Below are 27,357 nucleotides of genomic sequence, written 5' to 3' on the forward strand. Positions count from 1 at the left end.
TTTATTTTAATGAGGTAGCTAATGTCATTGAATGTTGATAAAATAATAACAATTTATTGTATTCTTTTATACTAATTTAAAGATTATCAACGAGTTAGAGCTCAAATTATATATGTGCTGGAAAAAATTCTGCTAAAATAGCGGGATCAAATTAATACATCTATCAATTTTTTAATTTATATTTTATAGTTAAGAGACCAAATTCCAGCAGCTTGATATATTATTAAATAATCACTTCACTTTTAATTAATTAATTTGAATTGGTAACAGTTGACTACAAATACAATGCTCTTCAAATGCAGTTGAGCTGCCAAATTAAGTTGGATAAATTTGGAGTTAATTAGTCTAACTGACGTTTGAAGAACATTTCTAAAAATCTATCTAAACTTTTTAAAATTTTAGAGCTAATCTAATTTGAGCAGTTCGCTGAAAAACTATTTAATTTTTTAATATTAATTTAATTGTGTTTTTATGGCAATTGAACATATCGTTTTTTTTATAAAAAAGAAGAAAAAGAGCATCATGGTTCACAAAAATTAATTCCGAAAACTATTGGATAGATTTTCAGCGATTCGATAAAATTGGCATAGATTTACGATTTCTTAAAAAGTTGGATAATTTTTTTATAAAGTCAAAAACTTTGACTTTAGTACCATTAGAACTTTTTTAAATTTGTTATCTAAAATAATGGAAAAGGAATAAATAAATGGCAAGTAGTTTAATTAGTTGCATTAAAAAAAAACTAGTAGCTCTTAGAAGAATGTTAAGACGATTAGACCAACTTATCCCAACCATTTCCTTCAAAGACTAAAATGACCAAACTAAATGGTTATATAAGCATAATTAATCCTTAACTACTACATAAGTACAAGATAGGGACAACAATTTGTATTATATTAGATCCTTAACTACTACTAAACCTTAATTAGCTTTTATAAACAGCTAGCCTATTTTTTTTGAAAAATCATATCCAACTAAGTTCTAAACAAACAAATTCCTTTATAATATAGTAATATTGCTATTTATTCTTGTAGGGCATATGATGATTTATTCTTACTAAGATCACCTCTTAACTGATTCTCTTTGATATTTTTTAGGCTAATTAAATCCATCAAGAAGTTATTGTATTATTACTTCATAAAGTCCTTGATATATTCTTTATATTTAAGTAATCATTTAACTGTTTATTTTGTACATATGTAGTCCGTTTAGACATAAAATAGCGTTGCTTCATGTAATTAAAATGATGACGTTTTCTTGTAATTTAACCCGCAAAAGAACCATAAGTGTACAAACTAAATAGCTAAAGGACTATTTAAATGTAAAAAAATTATTAAGGACCAAGTGAAATAAAAGCTAATAGTATAGATACATCATGATGGGTTTAGCCTTTTTTTCTAAATTTGCGACCATTAGACCATGTGAGCTAAACAACGGAAAATAGCTCATTTTTTATATGACGGTATAAAAATTAAAATACAAAATCTCTATAATTTTTACAGAATGAAAATACCAGCCAGACCACTCTTTTTCTGTTTGATACATGATACATGAAACATTCTAGACGTGTCCCCGATTAACCCCCATTTGAGCCGGATATTTCCTCACGGCTGCATATATTGTATATATGAGTACAATTTGTCTTTTTTATTATCTGTTACATTTCTTAACATGATCAATCTCTAACTACACCATATTATGAAGGAAAAGAAGCTGTTTCCTGCTATATAATTCCATAATGCATTTCTTTTTTAAAAAAAAATTGTTTTTTGCATTATTATGTCTCCACCATGTCTCCCTCAACCAAACTATATACAAAATTAATACTGTAGTATATACTTTACATAATAATATGTATTATATATAAACACCCACGTATAAGGTGCCTCAATATAACCCACAAGAGAACAAAAAATAAGAGGCTAGAAATTGTACATTAAAGGTGAAGTGAAAATAGATCATGAAATTATGAATATATCATTAATAATATCAATAGTATGATATGATATAATTAAAATTTCAATCATTTAATAATTCGTCGTAATTGTTTTGACTATGTATGTGGTGAACAGAGTCTATCTAAGTATTCCTCGGGATATAATTTGAGACATCAGGTGCTTAATTTCCCTATTAAAGAGGCCAGAAATCGAACTAATACTTTATTTCAGAGAATCTACATGCCAGAGAACATGAGAAAATGAGTGTCGACTTAATCCGAAGAAGCGTACAGATTACGGCCGCAACGGTCGCATGTTGAAGGAGCAGCTGAGGAAGCCTGTACTGGTTTCTCTTTCTGCAAAGTTGGTAAATCAAGTTCCAGAACTTCATGTAGTGCTTTTGAGCTTTCACTGAGCTCTTCCAAGCTGAAAAATTATCAAATTTATTCCAGGTCATACAATTAAACCATGACAAACAATCTAGTCACTATCTACTATGCAACTAGTTCATCCAAATCCTACGTGGATGCCATGTCTTTGTCCTACACTACATGACACCAAAGGAAATAATCCATATGGACTGCTCCAAAGTAGCTTCCAACTTGGCCTGAGCAATTCGGCACAGAAATTTGCGTAGGTCCAAATACCCTATACAATGGCTTCAAGCTTAAGGACAACTGTGTGATTGTGCAATCAAATCATCTTATCACTTAGGGGCGTTCGGTATTCGATAAAACTGAATTGACTAGAGGTGTGTATTCAGTTCAAACTGTGTTATCTAAGGTGCAAATTTGTTGTTATAGCAAACTATTGATTTTAGCCGAACTAATTCATTTTTTTTCTTTCAATTATGGGTTATTAACCTAATTTTTTAAAATCAATTGGTTTTGGATGAGCTGTCGGTTCGGTGACCAAATCCACCGATGCTCACCCCTATTCTCACCTGATCAATATCAACGTTTTCGTTTATTCCTCTACTTCATATGCTGCAAGTGATCACAAAATGACATTACGTTTGGAAATAAAATTCGATACCTCATGGAGAGTGGAGGAGTTAACCGGACTACGGTATCATGAGTAGGCTTAGCAAGAATTCCTCTCTCTTTTAACTTGAGGCAAATGTCATATGCTGATATGGGAGACAAAGCCCGGCTGTTAAACTCCACAGCATTGAATAGACCTCTTCCCCGGACTTCTTTAATGTAATCCGGAAACTGATGCTGAACCTTATGCAGCTGATGCCTTAGTTCCTTCCCCGATTGGGCAGACCTATAGAATAGAGTTTAGTAAGGTAAGAGATGCATTTTGACAGACGACTCAAAATTATATAAGCAATTTAAGTTATGAAGAACAACACATATCATTAATTCATGATATGTTCTTAGTGATATTATGATCAGGGATTATATATACACCTCTCGGCAAGTTTCTCATCGTTGATCACGTCTAGCGAGGCGACAGCAACTGCACTAGCCAATGGATTACCCCCAAATGTGCTGACAACAGTAATAAATAAAAAAACCAAGCCTTTGTAAGAAAAACAGCAGAAGCAACCAAATAAAGATAGCAAAAAAATCAGAAAGCTGTAGGCGTCTACAATAGAATATGTAGATTCGTAAAAACAAACATTTAGATGTAGAACCTTCCATGCTCTCCAGGTTGAATGCAAAGCATTACATCTTTGTCTGCGAGCACTGCGCTTACAGGTATTACCCCACCACCCAATGCTTTTCCTAGTATCTGACCAGAAGAACAAAGAAGAAGTTATTTCATGCTTTAAGGAGCATCTGACAAATGTGCAACATGAATGAGAACAATATAAGATTCATAAATATCAGTCCATCTTAATCTACAGAAAATTCAGCTACAAGTGCTCGGTGATTGATTACAAGTTTTTAAAATCTATATTCTCTGTACGAAGCCAGTGAAGGAAGGCGGTTCAATCATTGACGAGTTCAAATAAATACAGATAGTTACAATTACAACTATGACATTATATGGATTTTAACCTAATAATCAGACAATCATGAGTTTAATACTGGAAAAAGGAAAAAGACTTACTACTACATCAGGACGAACTTGTTCCCAATCGCAGGCCAGCATTTTTCCCGTTCGTGCTAAACCGGTTTGAATTTCGTCAGCAATCATTAAGATGTTATATTTTGAACAAAGATCTCTAACAGCTTTTAAGTAACCATCAGGGGGAATTATAACCTTCACGAAAAAAGAGACAGAGCACTTAAAAATAATCCTCAACTCAAATGAACACTGGATATAGTGGATCTGATACATTGGAGAATCACCTCCTAAACGAAAAGCCCCTAAGTCAAAATTGGTAAACAGAAAATCTGCTTGTCTGTGGAATGTAATGGAATATATGCAAATTTTAGTCGAAAAAACTAAGTAAATTGGGCAATATTGGTATTAGCAGTTAATCAATATGCCGGTGCTAACTAAGTAATTAAGGAAACAGATATAGTGATTTGGCTCCTTCATGAACACAGAATTAATGTACGTTCAAGAAAAAATCCGATAACAATCAAAAATACATGTAGCACATTTCATAACAACCATCCGATTCACTTCTAAACAATACATACCCCTGCCTCTCCTTGGATGGGTTCAAAAAGGAATCCAGCAATTTTATCTCCTCTTTCTGCAAGCCATAATAGAGTGGACTTATGATGATGCTTTAAACATATTCTCATAATACCATGTTTCATAACAAGAACAGCTTTTGAAAAACTTTTATATCCTATAAATGGAGCATAACATGTCAAATTTTAGAATATTTTGGTGTACTCAAACCTTTAAAGATTTTCTCAAGAGCAACTTCGTCGCCAAAATCAACCTTAAGATGACCAGGCAACAATGGCCCGAACCCCCGAGTTGCTTCATTGTCACAACTCATAGAGATAACAGCTACCGTACGCCCATGAAAACAGCCACAACAAGAGACAATAATCGCCTGCAAATAGCATATTTCAAGTGAAATAGTGGACATTTATAAAGCATAAACAAAGTAGATTTAGAAGTCAGTTATTTGAGCTTGAAAAATATATATATATATATATATATATGTAAATATAAATATATATATATATATATATATATATATATATATATATATATATATATATATATATATATATATATATGCTACAAGTACAAATAATCAAACAGCAAGCTAAGCAAATCAGCAGCTCTCTTTGTTTCAAGGGCGTGTGAATGGGGCATCAACCTTTCATCACTTAAACCGAATTACTTCAAGTTAATATCCACAATTGATACAAAAACCCGACAAACCTAATCTTTCCATATATAGAATAAAATGAGGACTGAGGAGCGGAAACAGAAGAAAAGTACAGATATTTTTCTGTACTCACAGTTAGTTTAATAGCTCAAAGTTGGGACCACTACCTCATCATTAGGAATTTTTTTCTTTTCATATCCCCATTTCCTAGCCAACTTCAAAGCCGTTTCGACACCCTCAGCCCCAGTGTTCATTGGTAGAACCATATCATAACCAAACATGCTTGTTAGGCGCTCTGCAAATACTGGAAATTTGTCATTGTAGAAAGCTCTAGAGCTCAGTGTAAGATTTTCTGCCTGCTCTTTCAATGCTTTAATTATCTTTGGATGACAATGTCCCTGTTCAAGGGATATACCAGGAGTCAGGACAACCATATCAAATTAATTAACCAAACGTATACAGCATTGGCCATCGCAAAAATCGGTCAACGAGGAACGCCATTCGCAAGCAAGCTATGTTGCATGGAAATTTTTTTCGAGTCCTATATTCGGCATTTCATTTCTGTTTTTGAAAACATTTCCGAAATCTGAAACTTTATATTTCTGTCCTATTATTATAAAAAATATTGTTTCACCATTTTCCGTTTCTACATTTCCGTTTCCATACCACATAGCAAGCAAGTAACGAGGATTTGTCTTCTGTCCACATGTAACTATATCTCATTTTCGGTCTTATGCTAACTATATCTCCTTTTCGGTCTTATGCTATTTCATCTTGTTTGTCCTGAAAAATTATGCAATTACTACACTTACCTGATTAACTGCTGAATAGGCTGAAAGAAAATCTAGATACTTTTTGCCTTCAGGATCCCATACAGAAGACCCCCTCGCTTGAGAGAATACCATCGGGACTGGATGATAACTATAATAAACGTGCAAAAGTGACTTTTAATCAAACAAAAGCTCATTATATATAAAAAGTGAACAAATTCAAATACTACAATTTATAAGCACAAATACTAAAATCAGGCTGACACCTCAAAAGAAACATATAACACAAACCACACACAAAGGTGCAAATGGTGTAACAGTGCAGACAAATCTAAAATTGAAAAGATAAATTGCATAAACTGAAACAACTGACAATCAGACAATATGAACATTGGTAATGAATATACCAATTCTTTAGTTTCCTTGTGACATTTTTCCATACGATAGTACTTTTCATCCAAGAGAATTTTATTACAGTAAAACATTAACAAGAGTGTGATCATAGTAACCATCGATCCAGCCTAACAAACATAAAATTTGAACACAACTTAGGTAGCACGGACACTTCATTACGTGTCTTGTCGGACACTTAATGTTTCGGACATAAAACTTCACTTTTTTCCAGAGGAAACCTTAAAATATGTGTGTCCATGTTAAAGTGTCCCGTTTTCCGTGTCCGTGCTGCCTAGAACACAACAACGCAAATAAACATCTAAAAACTGAACTAATATTTCTATCTACCAAAAACACCTAAGATTATGGATATATATGCATATAATGATTGAAACCCAGAAACCAAAACAGGTGAAAGAATGAACTACAAGAAGTAGAGAACAATTTAATATGAAAAAGGAACAAACTTTACTTGTGGGCACTGAATTCATATTCCAATCCAATGAGTTCTTGGGAAGAGGAAGCAGTGGATCCTTGAGGAAGAGCACCATAGCTTCTCCTGGTCTCCCTGCAAACTCTGCTCAACAAATTCTGAACTGGTTTCTTTGTTGATGCCATTGATATCACTCAAATTTATGATTTTTAATGATTACAATTAAAACCAAGATCAAAAGAAGATGCCTTTTATTCTTCTTATTCTTTTAATAGAATGGATTTATTATTTGTTGATGATAAGAAGTGATTAACTTTTTTTCTTTTTTTGTGAGTAATTTACAATTATCTGCTATGAGCTCGTGCTATTACTACTATAAATTATTCAAAGAAAACAAAAAACTTATGAGTCTGTCAAACGGATATTTACGTATTCCGATGATTGTTGTGACATAGCGTGCGGTGATACATCTCCCAATGCATTTCCTAAGTATTCCACTTATTTAGGCAACGTCCCTTTCATTTTCCATGGATAATTCTTCTTATAATTTAATAACCAAATTTTGACTAAATTTTAAATTTAATTTTAAATTTAATTTTAATAAAAAGAGCTAAAAAATTTTACTTATTTTTTTATCTGAATTTTTACTATGTAACAATGTTAAAACAAAATTATGCACAACTGATTAAATTTCAAAGAAATATAAGCAAATAATGGTTGCGACATAGCAAATATCAGTTGTCGCGTTTTGATTGAAAAAGCTCTGTCGAAATAAAACTACCAATTTAATAAAAACAAAGAATTAAAGGTTCAATTACAAATATTATAAAACGATTAGAAACACTTTGATCCTATGGATTGGAATTAATTTTTAAAGTAAAACATTAATCAGAATTTTATTAATTTTTCAAGAGTTTAAGCTCCAGATATGTTCTAAGTTAAACTGTAAAAGTAGAGTTCTTATAAGACAGAGTCTTGATTGAGGAATTTGTTGCAACTGTTGATCATCAGCTACCCTTATGTCTTTTTCAAAATCTCTCGTAAATTGGCAAAGTGAGAGTTCTGTTAGTTTGCACGAAACGACAACATTTTCTATAATTTCATCCAAAATAGGATTACGAGTACACAAAATTAACAATAAAGGAACCTTATTAAACCAAAAATTTCATACCAACAAAATAAGATAAAAACTAATAGTGCAAGGAGGACTTAGGAATGAGTTTGGCAAAGTAAAAGTGTGATAAGATAAAGGGAAAATTTCAAGAATGACTTATTTGGAAACTGTAAAACATAGGCATAAATGTGACATTTAGCCAACTATAAATCAAATCAACTCTAAAACTGGAAATATTGAAGCAGCAAAGAGTGATCTGATCTCCGTATCAAACAGTCACAAGAAATAGAAATATGCAAAGTAACTCTTAAAATATAACAGATACAGACAGACACGCAGAGCATTCATTATCGCGTTAATCATGAATAATCAGATATATGTGCAAGCTTTTTACAGTACTACACATAATTGTTTGTATCAATTAAAAAATACAAAGCTATATCAACACAACAGATTCTAAGCAAATAATTTTCAGGTTCAGATTGAAGGAGGAAACAAGATAAATAAATTTTTACACGTCGATAGATCTAAGGCATGAAGGAGGGTTTTCTAACTAATCAGAATAGAAAGCACAATCCTAATCATATAATTGAGGAACTAAGTTGAATCAAAAAGCTCTTTGTGATAAAAGATACAAAGGCTGGATACGATTCATAAATACTAATGGCAAGCTAACATTACTACAAGATCAGCAGCAGAGATTTCAAACAAAAAGGAATATATAAACAGAAAGAATGCAGTGCAAAAGAAGTTAACGATCAGATGATTGTGCTTAAGCTGGCGCAGCTAAAGATCAGATGATTGATCAATAAAGAAACAGAAAAAAATGCAAATAAAGAGCAACCCGTTAGAAGACTGCATAATGTACCATTAGGCAACATTATGCACAATAATTACCCTAGAAATTTGACAAACTTAATGGTTCATCGCCTCAAGTTAAGGTCCTTGGAAGCAGATTAAAATCCGAGGATTAGATTCCGGGCTAGCAATGCCCTTATGGAATAGGAGATTTGCCGTTACAGCAGGTTGGCATTAGGAAGGGAAAGAGCCAACCCTCCTTGTAATATACAGGATATGATCCCTAAAATCACAGAAGGATGTAGCTTAAGCCACCGCTGAAAAAAAATTAAGCAGCCACTACCAACTAGATACCATGTGGACTGCCTTGTACAATTACAAGTATGAAAGAACTTGCATCCTCTTGAAAGGGGATAACCTGAAAAGAAATTAGATGATCTTACAGTGAAGTGCCTTTCATCAACAAATTTGTTGAAATTTAGGAAAACACACTTTTCAGAGACTGTGTTATCGAGCTGGAATTAAGGAGAGGAGAGAGAGAGAGAGAGAGAGAGAGAGATAGGAAGTGCGAGAGGGAGAAAGCAGAGTGACCAAAAATACTAAGGTTATATGATAAATTAAAAGCTTTCGGGGGCAGCAAATTTACTAATGCACCTGAAGGTTATCAATAAAAGATGTTCAATAACTCGAGTCTAGCTTATAGCAAAAACTAACTAAATTTAACTGACAATAAACTTGGGCGCCACTGCAACTATAACCACCCATAATCATTCAAATCCAACAGTAGAAGTAAGTTGAAATGACTTGTATCTGGCAGGATATTGCCTTGGAAAAGATCTTTTGGACAAGGACATTAAAAAATAATAGCTGTCCTAATGAATTTTAATAGAGTATGTATTAAAGATTTTTAGTATTCATAATGTTCATTAAGGAGGCATTGAGAGAAAAGTAAATTGCATATAGCAATTTCACAGCTTAATCTGTGTGGCTTACTGTTCATAAAGTGGAGAACAAGACACAAGATTCTGAGCTAAAAGGAAAATGAAGAAAGTGACAACTCCGACGAGTCATCTTTACTTTTCATTTCGCGAGGAAGTGATTGCCTTTTGCAAGGAGAACAGCAAGTAGAGTTCAAAAACAACAGCACAACATTTTGATGCATCGAGAGAGAAGATTGTCTAACAAGTAGTGATTGCATGGCCAGAGAGAAACAACACATTCATTATGAGTTTGAAGCTATGGCATTGAAAACACTTGCTGACGATTGTAAAATTAGAGAAAAAACAATAATGGACGTATGGTGAAACCAGAATAGTTATTGATAAGACCATATGAAACAGATCGGAGGGAAAGATAGAGCCTAACAAGTTCTAAGATCTGAGTCCAGTTGTAGAAGCGTAGAAAGTGAAGCCCTTTCTAGATGTAGCTTAAAGAAACTAAGGATGACTTTCACAAAGAAAAGTCCAAGATCTTAACTATTCAGCTTCAAAATACCAAGAGTACCGTTCTTGAAACCTATGTGGCCATTATAAATGCCTGGATCAAGTTTTCAGCTGCCCGCTTCTGCTCTGGTGTGCCTGATATATGAGCTATACGGTCACCTCTAGCAGACTTGGCTTCTGAGATCTCTATCATTGCTCCTGATATCTGAAACAGAAATATGACTGCTAAAGAACTCAATTTATTCATGTCACCACTAAATTCTAATCTAAGAAAAAACTGAAGAAACCTTTCGAATGTTGACGATATTTGCCCCTCCTTTACCCAGCACTTTACCCACTGCATTAGCAGGCACCAACATCTCCAAAGATGAATTTGGAGGCAATCTGTACATGTCCACAAAATCAACTTGAATAAAAGAGATGGAGGCCAAAGGAAACTAGGTTCATCACAAAATTTTAAGAAAAACATGTACTAACCCTCCATACAACTTAGATGAAGAATACGAGGACATTGATCCATAGCCATTCTCTTCCATCTAAACCAAAAAACCAAGTATGTGCATTAAAAGGATTAGAGAGAGCAGCCATGACAAAACTTTAAAGAGAAATATAACTTTCCACTAAAGCTGCAAACAAATACAGATTTTTTAAAAAAGCAATGGGACATCAGCAGAATCTGATAAGCGACAAGTGTGCTCGTACACACATAATTCCTACTGGTCCATTATTGCAACAAAAAAAGGATTCAACACTCGACATTACCAACCCTACTTACTTCAATATTTAGGTTTATAGCCTAGGATTTTAAAATTGGAAATTTCATATTATCTCTGGCTGAAAATTCCCATATTTGCATTTACTTTGATAAGCAATGTAAAACGAAAATAAAGAAAAAGAATAAGAAAGATCCCCCTGGAAATGAAATTAGGCTATTCGTCCCCCATTCACAGAAAAGGAAAAGATCAAGAAGGGTCAGATGCATACAGTTCCCTCCTAGCATTTTGTTTTACCCGCAAATGATCTCTAAGTCAGAATGAGGAAACCTCACAATACACCAAAGCTTATCCTTCGTCAAGGGTCTTAACCTATTTTAAAGGTTCCTCAAGGTTGGTACATGTTTAGATTTACAACAGCCAGGAAACTCAGATGTTGGAGACCTAATTCAACAAAACCATGATTAACCTAGCTGGAGAACCTAAGAAAACCATATGCAGTATGAGGACCTTGCATATAAAAGAACACAAGAAAAGCAGCCAACAGCCTAATACTGGAAGAATTTTGACTAAACATGAATGGAGTTGTGACTAAGAGTAGTAAGAGATGCTTTCCGATAATCTCTACACAGCAAAAAATGGCAGCAGTAATTTTAATAAAAAATAAATAATGAATATAACAAACAAAAGAAGTGACTCCTTTTATCTAAGTTATCTCACACTCCAGGATACCTATGTGAGGACTATAACAAAAGTTTAGAAGGTAACTAGCAAAGTTATGATGATGACAAAACTTGTGGAAACAGACTTTTCCAAGAAGTGACTAACCGGTAGATGTCCATATCCATAGAGATTGCTTGATGCAAGTAGGCCTAAGCCACTTCCAGCTTCAGGCCTCTGGTCGTAAGACATTGGAGCAACTTGTGGAACAGAAGACAGTAAAGATTGTATTGACATACTAGACCCCCCTGAATATAAAGGATCCGCACCAAATGAAGGATTATGACCGCCATCATTTTCTTTCAAGATATCATCTCTGAGCCTCAAAATTATTTGGACAAGCGCATCTCTCACATTACCAACTTCTCCTAACACCTATGAACTTACAAAAGATCAGCTCAAAAAATAAAATAAAAAATTAGTAAAAGGACAAAATTAGAATAGTTCAGAGTCAGACCTCAACAAGTTCACCGGTGGAATCAGCACGCTTGGACTTCTGTCCTTTGGAAATGTGTATATCAGCTTTGGTTCTCTTTCGAATTTCATTTATGATTGAACCGCTTTTTCCAATTATACACCCAATAACTTTAGATGGAACAAGGAATCGAATACTAACAGTGTCATCATCTTCATCATTAATCTTCCCTTGGAGCAATAAAATAGTTTCCACCGCCATAGATTTCAAATCATCAGGTGACTGCCAAAATGGTAGACACATTAGACAATTAGTAGAAAGAGTATTCTATGAGGAGTTCAATTTAAAGGAAGAGCACTGTTTGGTTTCACTTTTTTTTTTAAATGACCCACATTATGATCATACTAATTCCAAACTCATTTGTTGAAAAAGAAAGAGCAGGTGGGTAAACTCATTTGAGCTACATCCAGCTAAAGTGAATGTGTTTTTTTAACTATCTAATGAGACATCTCTTCTAAATTTTACATAAATAAAAAAGATGAATTTGATATAATGTTACATGCTTCACAGACTTGGAGCATTCACTCATAAAGAGATGTGGAAAAAAATATAAGAGAACAATATGAAAGAAGAAGGCATACCTCTATAGCGGTCACCGTAATGAGGCACTCATCATGATCAGCCTTGGTATCATCAACCTCAATACGAGCTCCACTAGACTGCCTTATGCTTTTAATAGTACCTCCACCCTTACCAATAACCCGCCCAATCTTGTCAAAGGGGCAAAATACTCGTAAGATTAATTCTTCAGATCGAGATGCACTGCCAAAAGTAGGGACCACAGGAAGGGTGGAAGAATACACGGGCCATGAACCCCCATCATTCCCATATCCCTGAAGTTCTGGCATATGTGCAGAGCCTAAGATTGGTGGAAAGGATCTAGAAGAAGCAATTGGGTCAGCAGTAGGATATATCCCACCTGGTGGATAAATAGGGAGATCTGATGGTATAAAGATGCTTGGAGGAGCATCTGGTATAGTTGTTTCCAGCGAAATTTCTTCTCTAGGACTGAATTTATACATAATTGCAGAAACTGCATATAATGCTTTCTTCACAGCTTCTGATTCCCCAGTTATCTATCCGTGCGAAAGAAAAAAATATCTTAAGCTCTATCTAAGGAAGACACATCATAACAAGAGAGGACCGAGCATGGGAAACAGATAATAGAATCTATAAAATGTAAGGCCGAAAACCCAGATATTAAAATTCCATTCCATAATAAAAAAGCCAAACAATACAATTCTCACAAATATGCACTATCAAAGTAGGAGAAAGAGTTCCTTAATACGTTCACAGTTTTAGTAGATAAAGACCAGCACTTAATCAATCACCCATACACTATCTAAACATAAATAAGATTTTGACAACAGAATGCTACCGAATTCATAAAAACGATCAGTTGTTTAAGTTCATCAAGGAAGTAACAACTATTGGTAACAGAGATTGAATCTTAACCTGACTTTCTAACTCTAACAACTAGCAAACAATCTATTTTCCTACAATGCACTAAAATACACAACAAAAATAAACAAAAGAAATTCTCAAAATTAAACGAAAAGACTGACCATAACAAAATTATCAAAATCCATAGCACAAGAGTGAGCAGGATCCGAACCATCCTTAGGCGTAACTTTAACATTCGCCCTCGTCTTATTCCTCAGCTTCTTAATCGTCGTCCCCGCCTTCCCAATCACATTCGCAGCCTGACTAGACGGAACAAGAATCCGACACTCCTTACTATACCCCTTACCCTTCTTATCCGAATCAAACGTAGCAACAGCATTTGAAATAGCAGAATGAACTCGAATAAGCGCGTCCTGAGCCGCGCATAACGGCTCGCGCTCATTACCGCAATCGAATTCCTCATCAATTTCAACCTCTTCCTTTTTATTAACGTAGCAATAGATTGTTAAAACCCTATCTTTAGCACCGGGAAACGGATCAACAACTTTTACTCGTGCCCTAGTTTCTTGCCGAATTGAGTTAATTACTTTGCCGGATTTTCCGATTACGCTTCCGATTACCTCGTCGGGGCATAGGATTCTGTAAACTACAAGTTCGTCGCTGTTACTGTTGTTATTCTTATCGTCTCTGTCGTTTTGAAAACGTCGCTTTTGATTGTTTTTACCGTCGCCGTCGTAATTGTCTCTTTGCGGACGGTTTCGCTTCCCGTGCTCGCCCATTACGACGTCGTTTGGGTAGGATTAGGATTACAATCGGAATAAAACCCTAAATAAAGACGAGTTCTTGATAGATTCGTAAATTCTTTACTGAGACATGGAAGTGAAGCTGCGGTTTAGTTACGTTTTGCTGACAGGCTGTACGATGTCGTTTTCCTGATGGATAAGGATTGCTTTGTCAACATGTTTTCTTGAGTTACGGCGAGTCGTTTGAATTATACGACGTGTCGTTTAGTGTTCGTTTCCTCTTTTTCTTTGCTTCAAAGTCTCGATTTTTATTTTTTGGCACGCGACCAAATTAAGTTTTTCTCAGCCTGCAGTTTGTGAAAGTGATTCAATCAGTGAAAAGGTAAATTCTTTTTCTTTTTTTGCAGTTTTTCTCTTATATATGAAGATTATTTCATTAAATTGCTTATTTTTTTGAAGAAAATGGTATGGGTTTTAATTATCAAAAATAAAATAAAAAATAGCATGCTTATTAGTCATAATTAGTAATTTCAATTTTAGAAAATATATGAAGTTGTGAGGTTGGCTAAGTAATTGAGTTTGGTGTTGAACAATGTTAATGTGGTTCCTAGGAAACGGAAATGCTGAAATATGTAACAATATAAGTATAAAGTTTTGGAGTTTGTAAAATGGAAACGAAATGTTGGATTCGATAAATTTCCGTTTCTTCCCGGTGATCACTACTCTGTTTCTTCCAACAGAACCCTTTCTTTCTTCCAACAACATAACCCATAAGTGATCACTTTGCTTCCTTACTCTGTTTGTTTCTTCCAACAGAACCCTTTGCTCTTCGTTATTGAATTACTTCATCTTCTCCATTCTATCTTTTTACCCTTTTGCATGTTAGATTGAAATCTTGAAGTCATATTCTTTCTTCTTTTTGTTTTCTTGTGTCTTTTGCAAGTCCTGACTCTCTTGTAAGTCTTTCTTTTTACTCTCTTGAAAATTCAATGGCCAATTACAATCCTCAAGAACGCAGTATTGACGGTCTTCTCGAAGACCTTATAAGATTTCGACGTCTTTTGAGTTCTGTTTCTTTGCAAGAACATGCTATAGTTAGGGATTTACTTGATGCAGCCACTGCGCATTACAGGACACTAGTCATGAAAAAATCAAATCAATCTTTTAAAGATTTGAAGTTAGACTTGATTACTCTCCCATCCAATATGATTGAAACCATATCGGATACAACCGAATTTTTTTTTCGATTCTCTGCTTCTACTAAGCTGAAACGTCTATATGAGGAAACAGAGAAGCTTCATTTGGAGAGGAAAGAAATTAATGGAATTACTAACGTTCTCAAATTTGTCAAAGATGATGAAAATTTAGTATTTTGTCATAGTAGTGATCTTCGTAGTTTTGTGAAGTGGATCGAAGATCCTTCGATTTCAAGAAAACTAGTTGTAGGTTTAAGGAATTGTCTCATAACAATGGTATGGGAAGTGGGAATTCTGCTTACCCGTGCAGTATTTTTCATGTCACAGTTCTTTGTCCTACAAGATTTTATTTCTGTCACTCGGTTGATACTGGATCTGCTTGTTTGGGCTGTATCAGGGGAACTTTACTGTCCAGTGATTGCACATGTGGAAGAAGTTTTGAAATTTGCATATGCTGAGTTAAGAAGTTGGTATTCACACATGTCGGCAGAAGTAAAAGCAGAAAGGATGTATCTTGGCGAAAGTGAGTTCTCCCTTAATTTGGACGTTCTTTTGTTTGAGCTGTTAGTTATGATCCTAGATTTGGAATACGTATGCCAAATGCCGCTTTTCCCTGTAAGTACAATGCCTATGAAAGAGGCTAACCGTTTGACACAGAGAGGTTACTTTATATTCGAGGAGAGGATGTCCGATTTCAGTGCTAATATCGCAGAACTTATGATTGATTTTGCAACATTTTCCAAAGGCTTTTACGCGGAGGAATGCGCAGGATATGCAACTGTGATGTTGAAGATCGATGAATTACTCGAAAAAGCCAGAGCAGAGTATTAGCAGATGTTTGTTCATTAGGGTGCTATGTTACTATTTGATTGTTTTCTTAGAGTTGGTGCTTTTTTAGTATCGTTTTGATAGTTTGTAGTGAATTTCCATTTTATTCTTGCCTTACAAGGCATAACTTTCATTACAGTACTTATAGTGCATATCTGTTTTTTTCTTCTTCTCAATTTAGCTTTAGTTGTCTTAATATTTGATAATCTATACTAAATCGACACATTTGGATTATACGACGTGTCGTTTGGTGTTTGTTTCCTCTTTTTTCTTGCTTCAAAGTCTCGATTTTTTTTTGGCACGCGACCAAATTAAGTTTTTCTCAGCCTGCAGTTTGTGAAAGTGAGAATTATTGATTCAATCAGTGAAAAGGTAAATTCTTTTTTTTTTTGCAGTTTTTCTCTTATATATGAAGATTATTTTTGCTTCTTTTTTTTAAGAAAATTGTATTAGGTTTTATTATCAAAAAAAAAATAGCATGCTTATTAGTCATAATTAGTAATTTCAGTTTTAGAAAATATATGAAGTTGTGAGGTTGGCTAAGTAATTGAGTTTGGTGTTGAACAATGTTAATGTCGTTCCTAGGTTGCACGGAAACGGAAATGCTGAAATGTGTAACAATAATTTTTTATAAGTATAAAGTTTTGGAGTTTCTAAAATGGAAACGAAATGTTGAAATGTAGGATTTGATAAATTTCCGTGCAATATAGTGTAGTGCGGATGGGTTTTGCGTATATTTAGGATGTGATGTTCGATAAGGTTCTTAAAGATTGCCTCTTTTTGATTCTCTCCTTTATTCATGACTGTAAGCCTGTTATTTTCTTGATCCCTCAATAGGAATAGATTGAAGTAGGCCGAGTTGTAGTTATTGAGGATCAATCAAGCTGAGAGATGTTTAGGGATTGCGAGAATGCTGAGATTGTAACTTTAGAGACATTAAGCAGAGAGAGGAACTTCAAATCTGCTGGGATTTTGAGACATTGGCAAATCTCCAAGTTACAATTTTAAGATGCATTATACCTTGTTTTTTAAGGATGGCTTCTACGTAATGAAGCAATTCGTATCAGAGCTACTTGTAAGTGTTACTCCTAAGCTTCCTGCAAGCTGTACTTATTATGAGGAAGTCTTTTTTTTTGGTAATTTATTATGAGGAAGATGCTTTACAAAAGTACTTTAGGACTGCATAAACACAAAAACCATTTGAAATTTTGAAGTGCTAAAACATAAAATGTGGTCGCCTATATATTAAACTGTATGTTTATTGATCATGTACTGGAAAGTGGACTCCTGAAAGTCAAATTAAAGCTGTAAACGAGGTTCCTGGAGATAACTAGCAAACTGCAAGCCGTCCATTCCCAGTTGTATCGGATTGCCAGAGACTATTAATGGGTTGTGGTTGATACTGCAAAAAAAAGTTCGTAGCAAATTGTTTTTGCATTAAGTAGTGGGGAGTTAGATGAATGTGAAGAGAACAAAAGATGACACTTAATGCCTTTTTAACTGCTTATAAGGTAAGGTAACACTGTAGGAGACGGGTCGATATCAAAGCAGGCGCGGAAGTGATGTTTGTAGTTTGTATAGGCTAGGAGCTTAGGATATCGGAACAGGAGAAAGAGTAGGAAGGAAATAAGCCAAAAAGATATTGTGCTGCTAGCCAAATTTGCTAGAAATTCGAACTCAAAGTTTGAACTCTAGAAGAACACTATTAGGGGGGTGTTTAGGAAGCAACTCAATTTGTAGACAACAAATAGTTTGTGGATGAATGGTGTTTTAGAGTTTCTTCCTTTTTATTTAAAATTTTGAGAAGGATATTTTCTCTATTATAGGCAAGACTTCCTTTTTAATTTGCATATCGATTTTTTACTGGTTTTTGATGTATGGAAGAGTGTTTTTTAGGAATGCAATTGTTGCTCGCTTATGTTACTAGCTTTACACACGTGAACAAATGGGAATTCATAGCTGTCTGGATCTTAGATATTTTACTTTCTTATTTAAGCTATGAGAGAAGGTGATTGATCTCTGTGATTTCATTTTCTCATGAGTCAAAACCTCAAATATTTCGGTTGTCATCTCCCAGTAACAAGGGACTTATGTTTTTTACTTCACGTCACAATTTTGAGGAAAGCCGCTCTTTCTAAATTACTCTCTGATTTTCATGTTAACAGTGATCAGTTTAAGCACATGGATGCTGATGCGGAGAAAGTGCTAGAGGTTTCCCCGACACAACCTGAGAACTCAGATGGATCTAACTCAAATAGTTCAAGTCTTGTATCTCGATTGAGGAAGCTTCTTTTTCGGAAAATGCTGGTTGGTATTAAAGACGGACGTTTTTTCTTGGGAGTATTTCATTGCATTGACAAGCAAGGTAACATCATTCTCCAAGACGCAATAGAATACAGAAGCACCCGACGAACATCTCCTTCTCCTATGGAACAGCGGTGCCTTGGCCTAATTCTTATCCCGTCCTCTTGCAGAACGACATGTCATGTGGATTGCTCCATTGAAGAACAGTTGGCACTGTTAAAGGTTCAGGACTAGGAAGCCGTTTTCCGTTAAGCAGATTATAACTGGAATTTGCTGACATTCTAGAATGGAAATTTTGTCTGTGTTGTTCTAATACAACTTCAACCTTTGCACAAATGACTTGATGATAAAACAGTTTCGATTATGAATTGTATCAATGCCTCTCATTGTTCTGTTCATCTTTTAAGTTTTGTGATCTTTCAAGTCTTATGAAAAGGTTATTACTTCTTTGTATTTGTTGATGTTCTTGATGCAACTGTCAGATGCATGATTTTCTTCTTCATATTGTGTAATTTCATCAAGAAAATGAAAATATTTGCCAACCATGGTACCCATTCTGCTTAAATTATACTAAATTATTATATGATTACACTTTCATAAATCAGTATCGAATAAGAGGTATGCAATAATTCTGAACCAAATTGAGCTTTTCTCAAAACCAAACGAAGCCAAATTTATAAGGATTGAAAATTTTCAAACAAAACCAAACGTATTAGTTCGATCAATTTCCGGTTGAGGTTTATGCTAAAAGTAATTTGAAATTTTTTAACTTTCAAACGAAACAAAACGGAAAAGCAAACTCTTTATAATATCAAACCGAATTTGTAGTTTCAATTCATTCAGTTTTGCTTTTGCACATACCTTACTTGTAATCCCAAATGGTAAAAGAGATGAAATATTTCTTCAGAATTACAGTTTCTGAAATTAAAATTAAGCGCTTATTCACTATTCAGAGACAGATTACGTAACAAACACTATTAGTATACCGCTTCGCGCTTCCCATGTCTTTTCTCCGATCTCTTAAAATTGTAGATACAGGTGAAGGGAGAATTATTACATAACCAGCCACTTTTCCATGTTGAACCTTAGTGTTACAAAAACTCAACTGAATGATGCCTCTCAGAAAAAAAGAATGGAGCAGCAAAAGACTGATTATTTATACACATATCTACGAGAACGATGTGCATTCCCTTTAATCCAACGAGAAACTGCCACCACAGTACCTGTATAAAACCATCAAAAAACACCAAGCCAACATTTTTAATAGAGTTCATGTGCAATTCATTCTCAAAAAGGAATAAAAAATAAATCGAGAAAATGAATTTTCGACCTGTTGCTAAACTTTTCAACAGCATCAGATGCGTAAAGAAGTGTCTCATTGGCCTTTTCTAATACCATGTAAAGCTCCTTCCCTCTAGTAGTACGAGCTATAACCCATGCATTATTTCTACCTCTGATCGATATTTCCAATTCCTTTTGTTGATCTACAGTATTCTGTTTTGCTCTACTCTTTTCCGCATCTACTTCTTCTCTAAGCTTATTCATCGCAAGTAAAGAATCCTGCAAATGATGACTAAATCTTCAATTTTCTAGCAACCGTGTATTCCAATGGAAAAACTTACATTAACAATCTAGATATTGCTACTAGTTCCACTAATTTCATCCGGGCCAAATTTTAAGTCAGTTTAATAAGATATTCAAGCTCGACAATGAAAAGCTTTAAAATGCATAATAGCATGCTGGCTGGTAATTTGGTTTCATACGTAACCTTAGCTCAATGCATATGGGCACCCCCGAACTTGTAGATTTCAAGTCTAAAAGACTACAACAATGTCTTCTCTAAAATTTTAAACCTTGGATAATTCCAATTAGGTATTCGACTAGTTCCCAAAAACTTTAGCAGAAAGCCAAAATTTTGCTTTGCTAAGGAGACTGATGAAATTTTCAGACCATTTTGTACAAGCTAACTATAATATTTGAAGAAAAAAAGAGTGAAAGGTGCATTACCTTAGTAAGGGTTGTAACCTTTACAGGTGGAGAGGCCCTAGATACATTTCGATCATCGTCAACAAGCAAGTAACGATACCCACCGACGTGATAAGCATTCTCGCCACCCCATCCTTTTGACAGTTTCTCTTCAACTTTTATCATCTTAAGAGATGCCTAGCACATCAGCATAAACAAAATTGAAAACCGAGTAAGAGTTGGATATACTAGATTATTTGTAGTCCTATAGGAGACAAATGTCAATTTTTAAGGAGAATAAAGAACATTACAACTTTGCATACTGGATGAACATCATCCTTATTGTCGTATATCACATAAGCAAGCGACAATAATATTGCATTAATTACCTCGTCTCAAAGTAAATGGTTATTCATGTAGCATATCTTAATATCTATAGCAGCGTAACAGAGATCTTTAGAATCCACTTATTGTTGGATGAAATAAGAAAATTTATTCAGTGAAGGGTAATTTTTTTGTAGATTAGCTATAGGTTAAAGGAGTCATATTATTAGGAGCCTGAATTGCTAAGTCACGTCCATTGAAAATAAATAAATTCCTATCACCTTCCTTTGTTATGGACATTTACAAATATAGCTTCCTAATCAAATGGGCAAATTTAGAAACTGACAACAAGGCAAAACAGAAATTTACTGTAGCACTTACATTTTCAATAACTTGCTGTTTCACCAGGGTAACACCTTGTTCTCCGTCAAGAATCGAGGAAACAGGAATCAAAAGAATTAAGGTCAGACCTTTATACTGATAAGCACAAAGATACATTCTTTCCTCAGTTTGCCGAAGCCATATTGTTGGGGTGGCTGAAGTCAAGCTACCGACCTCTGTACCCCAAATATCAGTGACAAGAAAACCATCCTTCCCTCTAGCCCACCTGTCAGGCTGCAACGGTCTTCTAACTGGATAACAATCACCTTGGCCAGCAGAGTTATTGTGCGACTGAACAAAATTTTCTGATGCAGACACTGAATTAGCTGGGATGGACCCACCGGCAACATGAGGTGCAGCATTTCCCTTACGTAAGTAGGACCAGGAACTTGTTCCGGAGGATAAAGCACGAGGAGTCAATCTTAAAACTGTATAAGTAAACAAATTTATCGTATCATCCTGTCCAAAAATGTGACCGTAGTAAGAAAATGGCCTTAAAAGTCCTTAGGAACTTCATCAGAATTCAGTCGCATAAATATTTTAATATGTGTTAAGTTAAGACTGTTGAGTACAATTTAAGATAATATAAAATTGCATATTATACAAGGGAAAAACCCAATAAAATCCAAGACATTTAGAGGTAAAAACATACAGGAGAAACTGTTGTAGAGACAAGCAGATCCTGGAGGAAAATTAGTGAATAGCAGGATGTGGTCCCAGCACAAGATTCCAGTACCCTGACAAGTGACTGAAAAAACAACACATAACCATTAACACCGAAAATTTCCGCTCATGAGCTGAAAATTAGTCAACAAAGAAGTTGAAGTCTATCATGACTGTTAATGTCCTTATAAACATGTTAGCCCTAAAATGTCAGAGTTGAATGAAACACAGAGTATTACACTATCTCACTCACTCCACCTACAGCTTTTAAGAGCTTAATCGGGGCATTCTACATGTTTTTCATTAGCCAAAAGTTTCCTAGAGGCAAACCTGAACTTCTATAGCAGCTTCCCTCCCAACAGTCAACATCTGTACAGTTCTACGCTCTGTTAAACAGTCGCGAAATGAGGGTAATTGAAGTTTCTTCCCACCAAGAAAATCTGTCCGAAAGATAAAACACGTAAGGTACTACAAGATACAGCAACTTCAGCAATACTTTCGTGGCTCAGATCCAATGGAGACTAACTGAGACAGCAACTTCAGCATTACCCCAGCAGCAGTGTTCCAATGAAGACCAAATTTGACATGCTGACAATTAGTGACTCACAATGAAACATTTTGAATTACATACAAAATTTGAATTAAAGAAATTCAAATCAGTAAACAATTGCATAACAACTTACCGCTTAGATAATCCATTATGAAAGGGTATAAATGAGATCGAGTTAGTCCCCCGCTTGGTTCTTTCTCAAGCATTGCTCTTATAGACCCATTGAACATCATAAAAAGAGAATGAACTTCCTTGAGCACCTCTCTTAATGCATCTATCCTCCATATAACTTCTAGCCCCTTACTTTTCTCCACTACCTACATCAAATTTACCAAATTCAAATTCAAGCACCATAAAGGTAAAAAAAATTCTTATCAAGCACCAACAAAATCCTAGGTAGCACGGACACAAACTCGGGAAAACAAGACACTTGAACACAAACAAAGCGAAACAATGTTATTTAAAGGTTTCCATGTTAACAACGAAGTCTCGTGTCCAAAATGCAAGTTCCGGAAACGTTTTCGAAACGGGAACTTTGAAAAAAAAACCCATAAACACCATACCATGACCATCCAAATATCAGGTTCAGCCTCATAAAAAACATGGGAATGCCTCTCAGCTTCAATGACCTCACAAGCTGCTTCAGGAGAGAAAATTCTACATATATAGTAACAATTCTAAGTCATTAAACCTTAAAAAGAAACAAAATTTAATTAATGGGTACCATTTAAATTCAAATCAAATCAATTTTAAAAAGTTAGTTTACCTTGTAAATGTGATAAGTCCTTCACTTAGACCTATAACAGAAAGTTGGGCGGAGAAGGGCAAATCTGCAGGAAAGAAAAATAGAATCTTGTCCAGTTCTTGACCTTCAAATTGGCCTCTTTTTAAATCAAAAATGCATAATTGCATCCCTTCACTTGCTGTGTTAGCCGATGCTAAACCCATTTTTTTAATTTTTGGATGCTAAAAGAAAAGAAGCGATCTTTTTAGCCCCGGAAGACGAGATTGATGCGTTTGATTAGAGAGGAGAAAGTTCGGGTTAATTATTTTTGCAGTCCGGAGACTTACCATATTATGTAATTAAGTACCTAAAGTTTTTTAATATCCCGTTTAGTCCTAAAAGTATTGATTGTTTTGAGATAAAAGTGTTGTAGAACATTAGATGAAAAAGGGGTATTTGCAAATAAAAATTGCAACTTTGATTTTATTTCGATTTTTTAAAAAATTGATGATATCATCTAATAGTTTTTTTCTTCCAATTTTGACGTATTTTTAAACAAAACCGTGTATTTCCTACGTGTATTGATTTGTGAAGCTGCATCTAAATCAGTTATACAAATTACAAACATACAGTAGTTGGATCGGAAACATCGGAACGGAAAATGCTTGAAACATAATATGGGGGAAAAATAATCGGCTTTTGTACATTGCAATAAGATCTTGGTGCCTATATACCCATCAGACTTAAGAGTCATACATTTTACACAAGGAGATCTCCATGTACTACCACCTGATGCATTTCTTCATATGCACAAATGAAGCAAACTGTCAAAACCTGTCACTGTAGGGTGTTCCATAAACTATAAGGTTCGGTACAGTACGTACGACACTATCAATTGGTATCGCAAAGTTCACCCCAGATGATACTCCTGTTCCTGCAAGAAATCCAATCTTAATTCGAATCAGTAACCTTCAATCGGTAGACTTAGCTCAATGCAGGATCTAGTTTGTTTAGCTTATCGAGTCAAAGTTGCAGCGGATAATAAATGAACTAGAAAAAGATCACTTTATCACCTTTTCGAGTGAAAGTTGCTGTGTTAACTCCAATAACATGTCCATATGAATTAATTAATGGTCCACCTGAATTCCCTGCATGCATTAGAAACGAAACAATTGATGATCTCGACAAAATTCAAGAGAAATCATAATCAAGATCTGTATAGATTTGGTCAAATTTTCCGGAAATTCTTTGAATTTGTATGGTTTATACTGTCCAGCAAAAAAGTACATGCCTGCATTAATTGCTGCATCTGTTTGAATAGCTCCTCGAATGGCCCGTCCATTTGGAGAAGGTATTTCCCTGCCTAAGCCGCTAACGACCTGCATTATCCAAATCATTGAGCAATAATTAAGTTAATTTTTGCTTGCAAACTCGGTCAGAGATGAAATTGCCCGGAAATACTTTAGATGATTAGCACTAAAAACCAAAAATTATAGATGCCGTGCATTTTCCAGAAAATGACAGTGAAACATTTGTGAAAAGTTACCCCTGTTGTAAGTGTGTTTGCATATCCATAAGGATTCCCAATAGCAAAGCAGCTCTGACCAACATGCAAGTCTCTAGAAGTACCGAGAACAGCCGGCTTCAGTTCATAACCCTCAACATCAACCTATAGATTAAATCAGATAAAACATATCTCAACACTTGATGAATCGCTAATCGCAGAAAATTACAAGTAGCAAACTTAAAACCAAAATAATCAATACGTTCACTTTTGTAAATTAGTATGTCATGACTCATGACCAACAGAAAGACTTCGAACACTTAGACATAGTGCAGGATCATAAACAGAGGAATTTACGTCTCATATTCACTTCAATACTAAAAATAAAGAGGCTATATCAAATCCTGTATCTAAAATCCTTCATGCTTACCATAATTGGAACAGGAAATGAAGGAGCATTTGCAAAGTCGAACAAAGATTTAGAGATCATGCTTTAATAGTATTCTACCGTGTTTTAGTTTATGCTATATCTAGTATCTACCTTTCTCTACTCTGTCATACCCCTTGAAAGTTAAGAATCATGGAAACCTTGGTTACATGATACAAATGCTGACATGAAAACATTGTCTATGACAACAAATCTCATAATGTGCTAGTACAGAGTTGAGCTCATTGAAGCAGAAGCACTTTTTTCATTATACAATGTTATCATCACTCTTTCGGGACTGAAAATCATGCAACTCAAAGACATTATTATACCATCAACATTTTTCCGTTAACCCTAAAAATGCATTCAAATGTTGATACCTATCCTCATATTTATACCATAAATCTATTGAATTTTTCAAGGTGACATCTACTAAGTAGGAAAAACTCGGTCCCCAACATCCTACTAAACTGATTTTAAGAACATGCAATAAGTTAGGACCAAGTTGACTACCTTAAGAACAGCCAGATCATATGCAGGATCATAACCAATGACCTTCCCTTCCCTGTACAAGCTATTACCTTTAGAATCAGCAAAATACACCTACAGAAGAAGAAACCAAGAAAATATAACTTAGAAAAGCAACCAACGAGTGGCACTTTGATAACTGAATATATACGATAACTAAATGTCTAAAAGCAGCAAGACCTTACAACGCTGTAATCCGCTGTTATCCATCAACAATTTAGAAACAACATGGTAGTTAGTCACCTGTCAAACATTCGAAACAAAATCTTCAATGATATCAGATTCAATTGCTTCAGCTAAACACATAGTTTAGATGTAAAAAAACATTTGCCAATAATGAAGTTTAATTCTCTACAACAAGACTAATGTTAATGCGAAAATCTCAAGACCCGTCTGCCATCATTGCTCATTGCCATAACTCTCACAAACTTAAATATGAAATCAAATTCAAAAAGAGAGATCACACATTTAAACTCTGCAAATATTTTATGAGTGCAAGAAATAAATGCTTACAATGTGACCAAACTTATCCCAGATGAAGCCTGAACCCGTCCCTTCAACTTTTGCATTATCCTCAGTAAGTGTAGCATCACTTGAAGTGTTTTTGGGGATTTTAGCTAATTCAATGTCCTTAATAAAAACAACTGATGGTGAAGTTAACTGCAACAAAATAAATCAGAAAAACACATCAACAACTTCATTCAATAACATTTAACGTCTCAAACACGAAACTTTATTTTTAACATGGGAAACTTAAAATGAGACTGTTTTGCCGTGCCCGTGTCCAAGTGTCCCGTTTTCCCATGTCCGTGCTACCTAAATGAGAAGGAAGAAGAAAAGTTTAATTTTATTGGGTAATGAAATCAAGACCTGAAAGATATTAACAACCCTGTCCTCTTCTTTTTGGAGTTCATATTCTTGCAGAGCAATGGCAGAATTGAATTGCTGAGAAGTAATATTATGCAAATTGAGCAGAGATGCTACTGCTAAACTTGAACCAAACCCAATTGCTGCTCTTCTTTTTGAAAGATTCAAGCTTTTATGCGAGGAATCTTCACCCTTTGAACAAGAACCATAGGCTGTGAGCCGAACTAGAAGTTGAGAGGCCATGCCTTGTGAATGTAAACAACCCATTCAATAATGCGCAGTTCTTTGAACTAAGACTCAGACTCCTCGGTTTTGTGGTCAAAACTAAAGCATTTTCTTTGCGATTTTTACCAAAAAAAAAACAAAAAAACGTAAATTTATGAAAATATTTGGAAAAGGGGTTAGACTAGGATATTTTTAAAAATGAGGTCTGAATTGATTGTTGGTACTTGGTATTTTGATAGTAGTTTGTTTTCTTTTATGATATTTTGATATTTAAATTTTAAATAAAGTAAAATATATATTGATATGTATACTTTTAATTTACTCTTAGCTTAGAATCTGTTGTGTTGATATAGTTTTGTATTCTTCAATTGATACAAACAATTATGTGTAGTACTGTAAAAAGCTTGCACGTATATCGGATTATTCATGATTAACGGCGATAGTAAATGCGCTGCGTGTCTGTTATATTTTTAAGAGTTACTTTGCATATCTCTATTTCTCTGCTTTGAAATCTTGTCATGGCAGTATTGTGATTGTTTGATATGGAGATCAGATTATTTGATTTATAGTTGGCTAAATGTCCCATTTATGCATTTGTTTTATCTTATCACACTTTAACTTTTGTTAGGCTGAAGCTTTCCCAAAGTCATTTTACTATGAATTTTTATTTTATCTG

At 34.7% G+C, this 27,357-nt stretch overlaps 5 protein-coding genes across 10 annotated transcripts; 1 reads left to right on the forward strand and 4 right to left on the reverse strand.

Annotated features, from left to right (window-relative positions):
• Positions 1-1,943: 1,943 nt before the first annotated feature.
• Positions 1,944-7,244, reverse strand: LOC126683326 (ornithine aminotransferase, mitochondrial). Its single transcript, XM_050379183.2, has 10 exons — positions 6,826-7,244; positions 6,003-6,111; positions 5,358-5,588; positions 4,746-4,905; positions 4,538-4,593; positions 3,999-4,151; positions 3,580-3,677; positions 3,353-3,433; positions 2,973-3,206; positions 1,944-2,363 (listed from the first exon to the last, which is right to left on the reverse strand). Exons 1-10 carry the CDS (start codon positions 6,969-6,971, stop codon positions 2,210-2,212), a joined length of 1,422 nt encoding a protein of 473 aa, XP_050235140.1. The 5' UTR covers positions 6,972-7,244; the 3' UTR covers positions 1,944-2,209.
• A 2,646-nt stretch (positions 7,245-9,890) lies between these two features.
• On the reverse strand, positions 9,891-14,319 carry LOC126683325 (KH domain-containing protein At4g18375-like). Its single transcript, XM_050379182.2, has 7 exons — positions 13,614-14,319; positions 12,630-13,124; positions 12,031-12,270; positions 11,682-11,948; positions 10,618-10,676; positions 10,428-10,524; positions 9,891-10,345 (listed from the first exon to the last, which is right to left on the reverse strand). The coding sequence occupies exons 1-7, from the start codon at positions 14,229-14,231 to the stop codon at positions 10,214-10,216; spliced, it is 1,908 nt and encodes a 635-aa protein (XP_050235139.1). The 5' UTR covers positions 14,232-14,319; the 3' UTR covers positions 9,891-10,213.
• Positions 14,320-14,389: 70 nt separating this feature from the next.
• On the forward strand, positions 14,390-18,921 carry LOC126683327 (uncharacterized). Of its 5 annotated transcripts, XM_050379187.2 has the most exons (3): positions 14,433-14,577; positions 18,385-18,584; positions 18,694-18,921. In XM_050379187.2, the coding sequence occupies exons 2-3, from the start codon at positions 18,401-18,403 to the stop codon at positions 18,741-18,743; spliced, it is 234 nt and encodes a 77-aa protein (XP_050235144.1). In that variant the 5' UTR covers positions 14,433-14,577; positions 18,385-18,400; the 3' UTR covers positions 18,744-18,921. The 5 variants fall into 5 exon arrangements, with proteins under 5 accessions (XP_055961792.1, XP_050235143.1, XP_050235144.1 ...); XM_056105817.1 differs by lacking the exons at positions 18,385-18,584; positions 18,694-18,921 and adding an exon at positions 15,719-16,395 and having other exon boundaries at positions 14,390-14,577; XM_050379186.2 differs by lacking the exons at positions 18,385-18,584; positions 18,694-18,921 and adding an exon at positions 15,789-16,395 and having other exon boundaries at positions 14,395-14,577.
• Positions 18,922-19,307: 386 nt separating this feature from the next.
• LOC126682806 (vacuolar fusion protein CCZ1 homolog B-like) lies at positions 19,308-23,396 on the reverse strand. 2 transcript variants are annotated; one of them, XM_050378571.1, is made up of 10 exons: positions 23,173-23,396; positions 22,970-23,063; positions 22,540-22,723; positions 22,406-22,444; positions 22,187-22,296; positions 21,846-21,941; positions 21,194-21,652; positions 20,531-20,686; positions 19,854-20,083; positions 19,308-19,746 (listed from the first exon to the last, which is right to left on the reverse strand). In XM_050378571.1, exons 1-10 carry the CDS (start codon positions 23,352-23,354, stop codon positions 19,716-19,718), a joined length of 1,581 nt encoding a protein of 526 aa, XP_050234528.1. In that variant the 5' UTR covers positions 23,355-23,396; the 3' UTR covers positions 19,308-19,715. The 2 variants fall into 2 exon arrangements, with proteins under 2 accessions (XP_050234528.1, XP_050234530.1); XM_050378573.1 differs by lacking the exon at positions 22,406-22,444 and having other exon boundaries at positions 23,173-23,395.
• Positions 23,397-23,779: 383 nt separating this feature from the next.
• LOC126679902 (protease Do-like 5, chloroplastic) lies at positions 23,780-26,863 on the reverse strand. Its single transcript, XM_050374921.2, has 8 exons — positions 26,460-26,863; positions 26,103-26,249; positions 25,770-25,832; positions 25,575-25,664; positions 24,677-24,799; positions 24,422-24,509; positions 24,204-24,278; positions 23,780-24,064 (listed from the first exon to the last, which is right to left on the reverse strand). The coding sequence occupies exons 1-8, from the start codon at positions 26,721-26,723 to the stop codon at positions 23,958-23,960; spliced, it is 957 nt and encodes a 318-aa protein (XP_050230878.1). The 5' UTR covers positions 26,724-26,863; the 3' UTR covers positions 23,780-23,957.
• Positions 26,864-27,357: the final 494 nt, after the last annotated feature.

Source organism: Mercurialis annua, linkage group LG5 (genome assembly GCF_937616625.2).
Source record: "Mercurialis annua linkage group LG5, ddMerAnnu1.2, whole genome shotgun sequence".
In the NCBI taxonomy this organism is placed as follows: Eukaryota; Viridiplantae; Streptophyta; class Magnoliopsida; order Malpighiales; family Euphorbiaceae; genus Mercurialis; species Mercurialis annua.

Excerpts from the sequence above, each read along its gene's own strand:
- LOC126682806 (XM_050378571.1), bottom strand. The coding sequence starts at position 23,354 with ATGGGTTTAGCATCGGCTAACACAGCAAGTGAAGGGATGCAATTATGC. Across the intron at positions 22,445-22,539 it reads CATAATGGATTATCTAAGCG|CATGTCAAATTTGGTCTTCA; the intron begins GTAAGTTGTTAT and ends ACTAATTGTCAG. Across the intron at positions 19,747-19,853 it reads GTTGAAAAGTTTAGCAACAG|GTACTGTGGTGGCAGTTTCT; the intron begins GTCGAAAATTCA and ends GGTTTTATACAG.
- LOC126679902 (XM_050374921.2), bottom strand. The coding sequence starts at position 26,723 with ATGGGTTGTTTACATTCACAAGGCATGGCCTCTCAACTTCTAGTTCGG. Across the intron at positions 24,510-24,676 it reads CAAACACACTTACAACAGGG|GTCGTTAGCGGCTTAGGCAG; the intron begins GTAACTTTTCAC and ends TGGATAATGCAG. Across the intron at positions 24,065-24,203 it reads AGCAACTTTCACTCGAAAAG|GAACAGGAGTATCATCTGGG; the intron begins GTGATAAAGTGA and ends GATTTCTTGCAG.
- LOC126683327 (XM_050379184.2), top strand. The coding sequence starts at position 18,401 with ATGGATGCTGATGCGGAGAAAGTGCTAGAGGTTTCCCCGACACAACCT.
- LOC126683325 (XM_050379182.2), bottom strand. The coding sequence starts at position 14,231 with ATGGGCGAGCACGGGAAGCGAAACCGTCCGCAAAGAGACAATTACGAC. Across the intron at positions 10,677-11,681 it reads ATGGATATGGACATCTACCG|ATGGAAGAGAATGGCTATGG; the intron begins GTTAGTCACTTC and ends TTTTTGGTTTAG. Across the intron at positions 10,346-10,427 it reads ATATCGTCAACATTCGAAAG|ATATCAGGAGCAATGATAGA; the intron begins GTTTCTTCAGTT and ends TTTCTGTTTCAG.
- LOC126683326 (XM_050379183.2), bottom strand. The coding sequence starts at position 6,971 with ATGGCATCAACAAAGAAACCAGTTCAGAATTTGTTGAGCAGAGTTTGC. Across the intron at positions 5,589-6,002 it reads CCTATTCAGCAGTTAATCAG|GGACATTGTCATCCAAAGAT; the intron begins GTAAGTGTAGTA and ends TCCCTTGAACAG. Across the intron at positions 4,594-4,745 it reads TCTTGAGAAAATCTTTAAAG|AAAGAGGAGATAAAATTGCT; the intron begins GTTTGAGTACAC and ends TATGGCTTGCAG.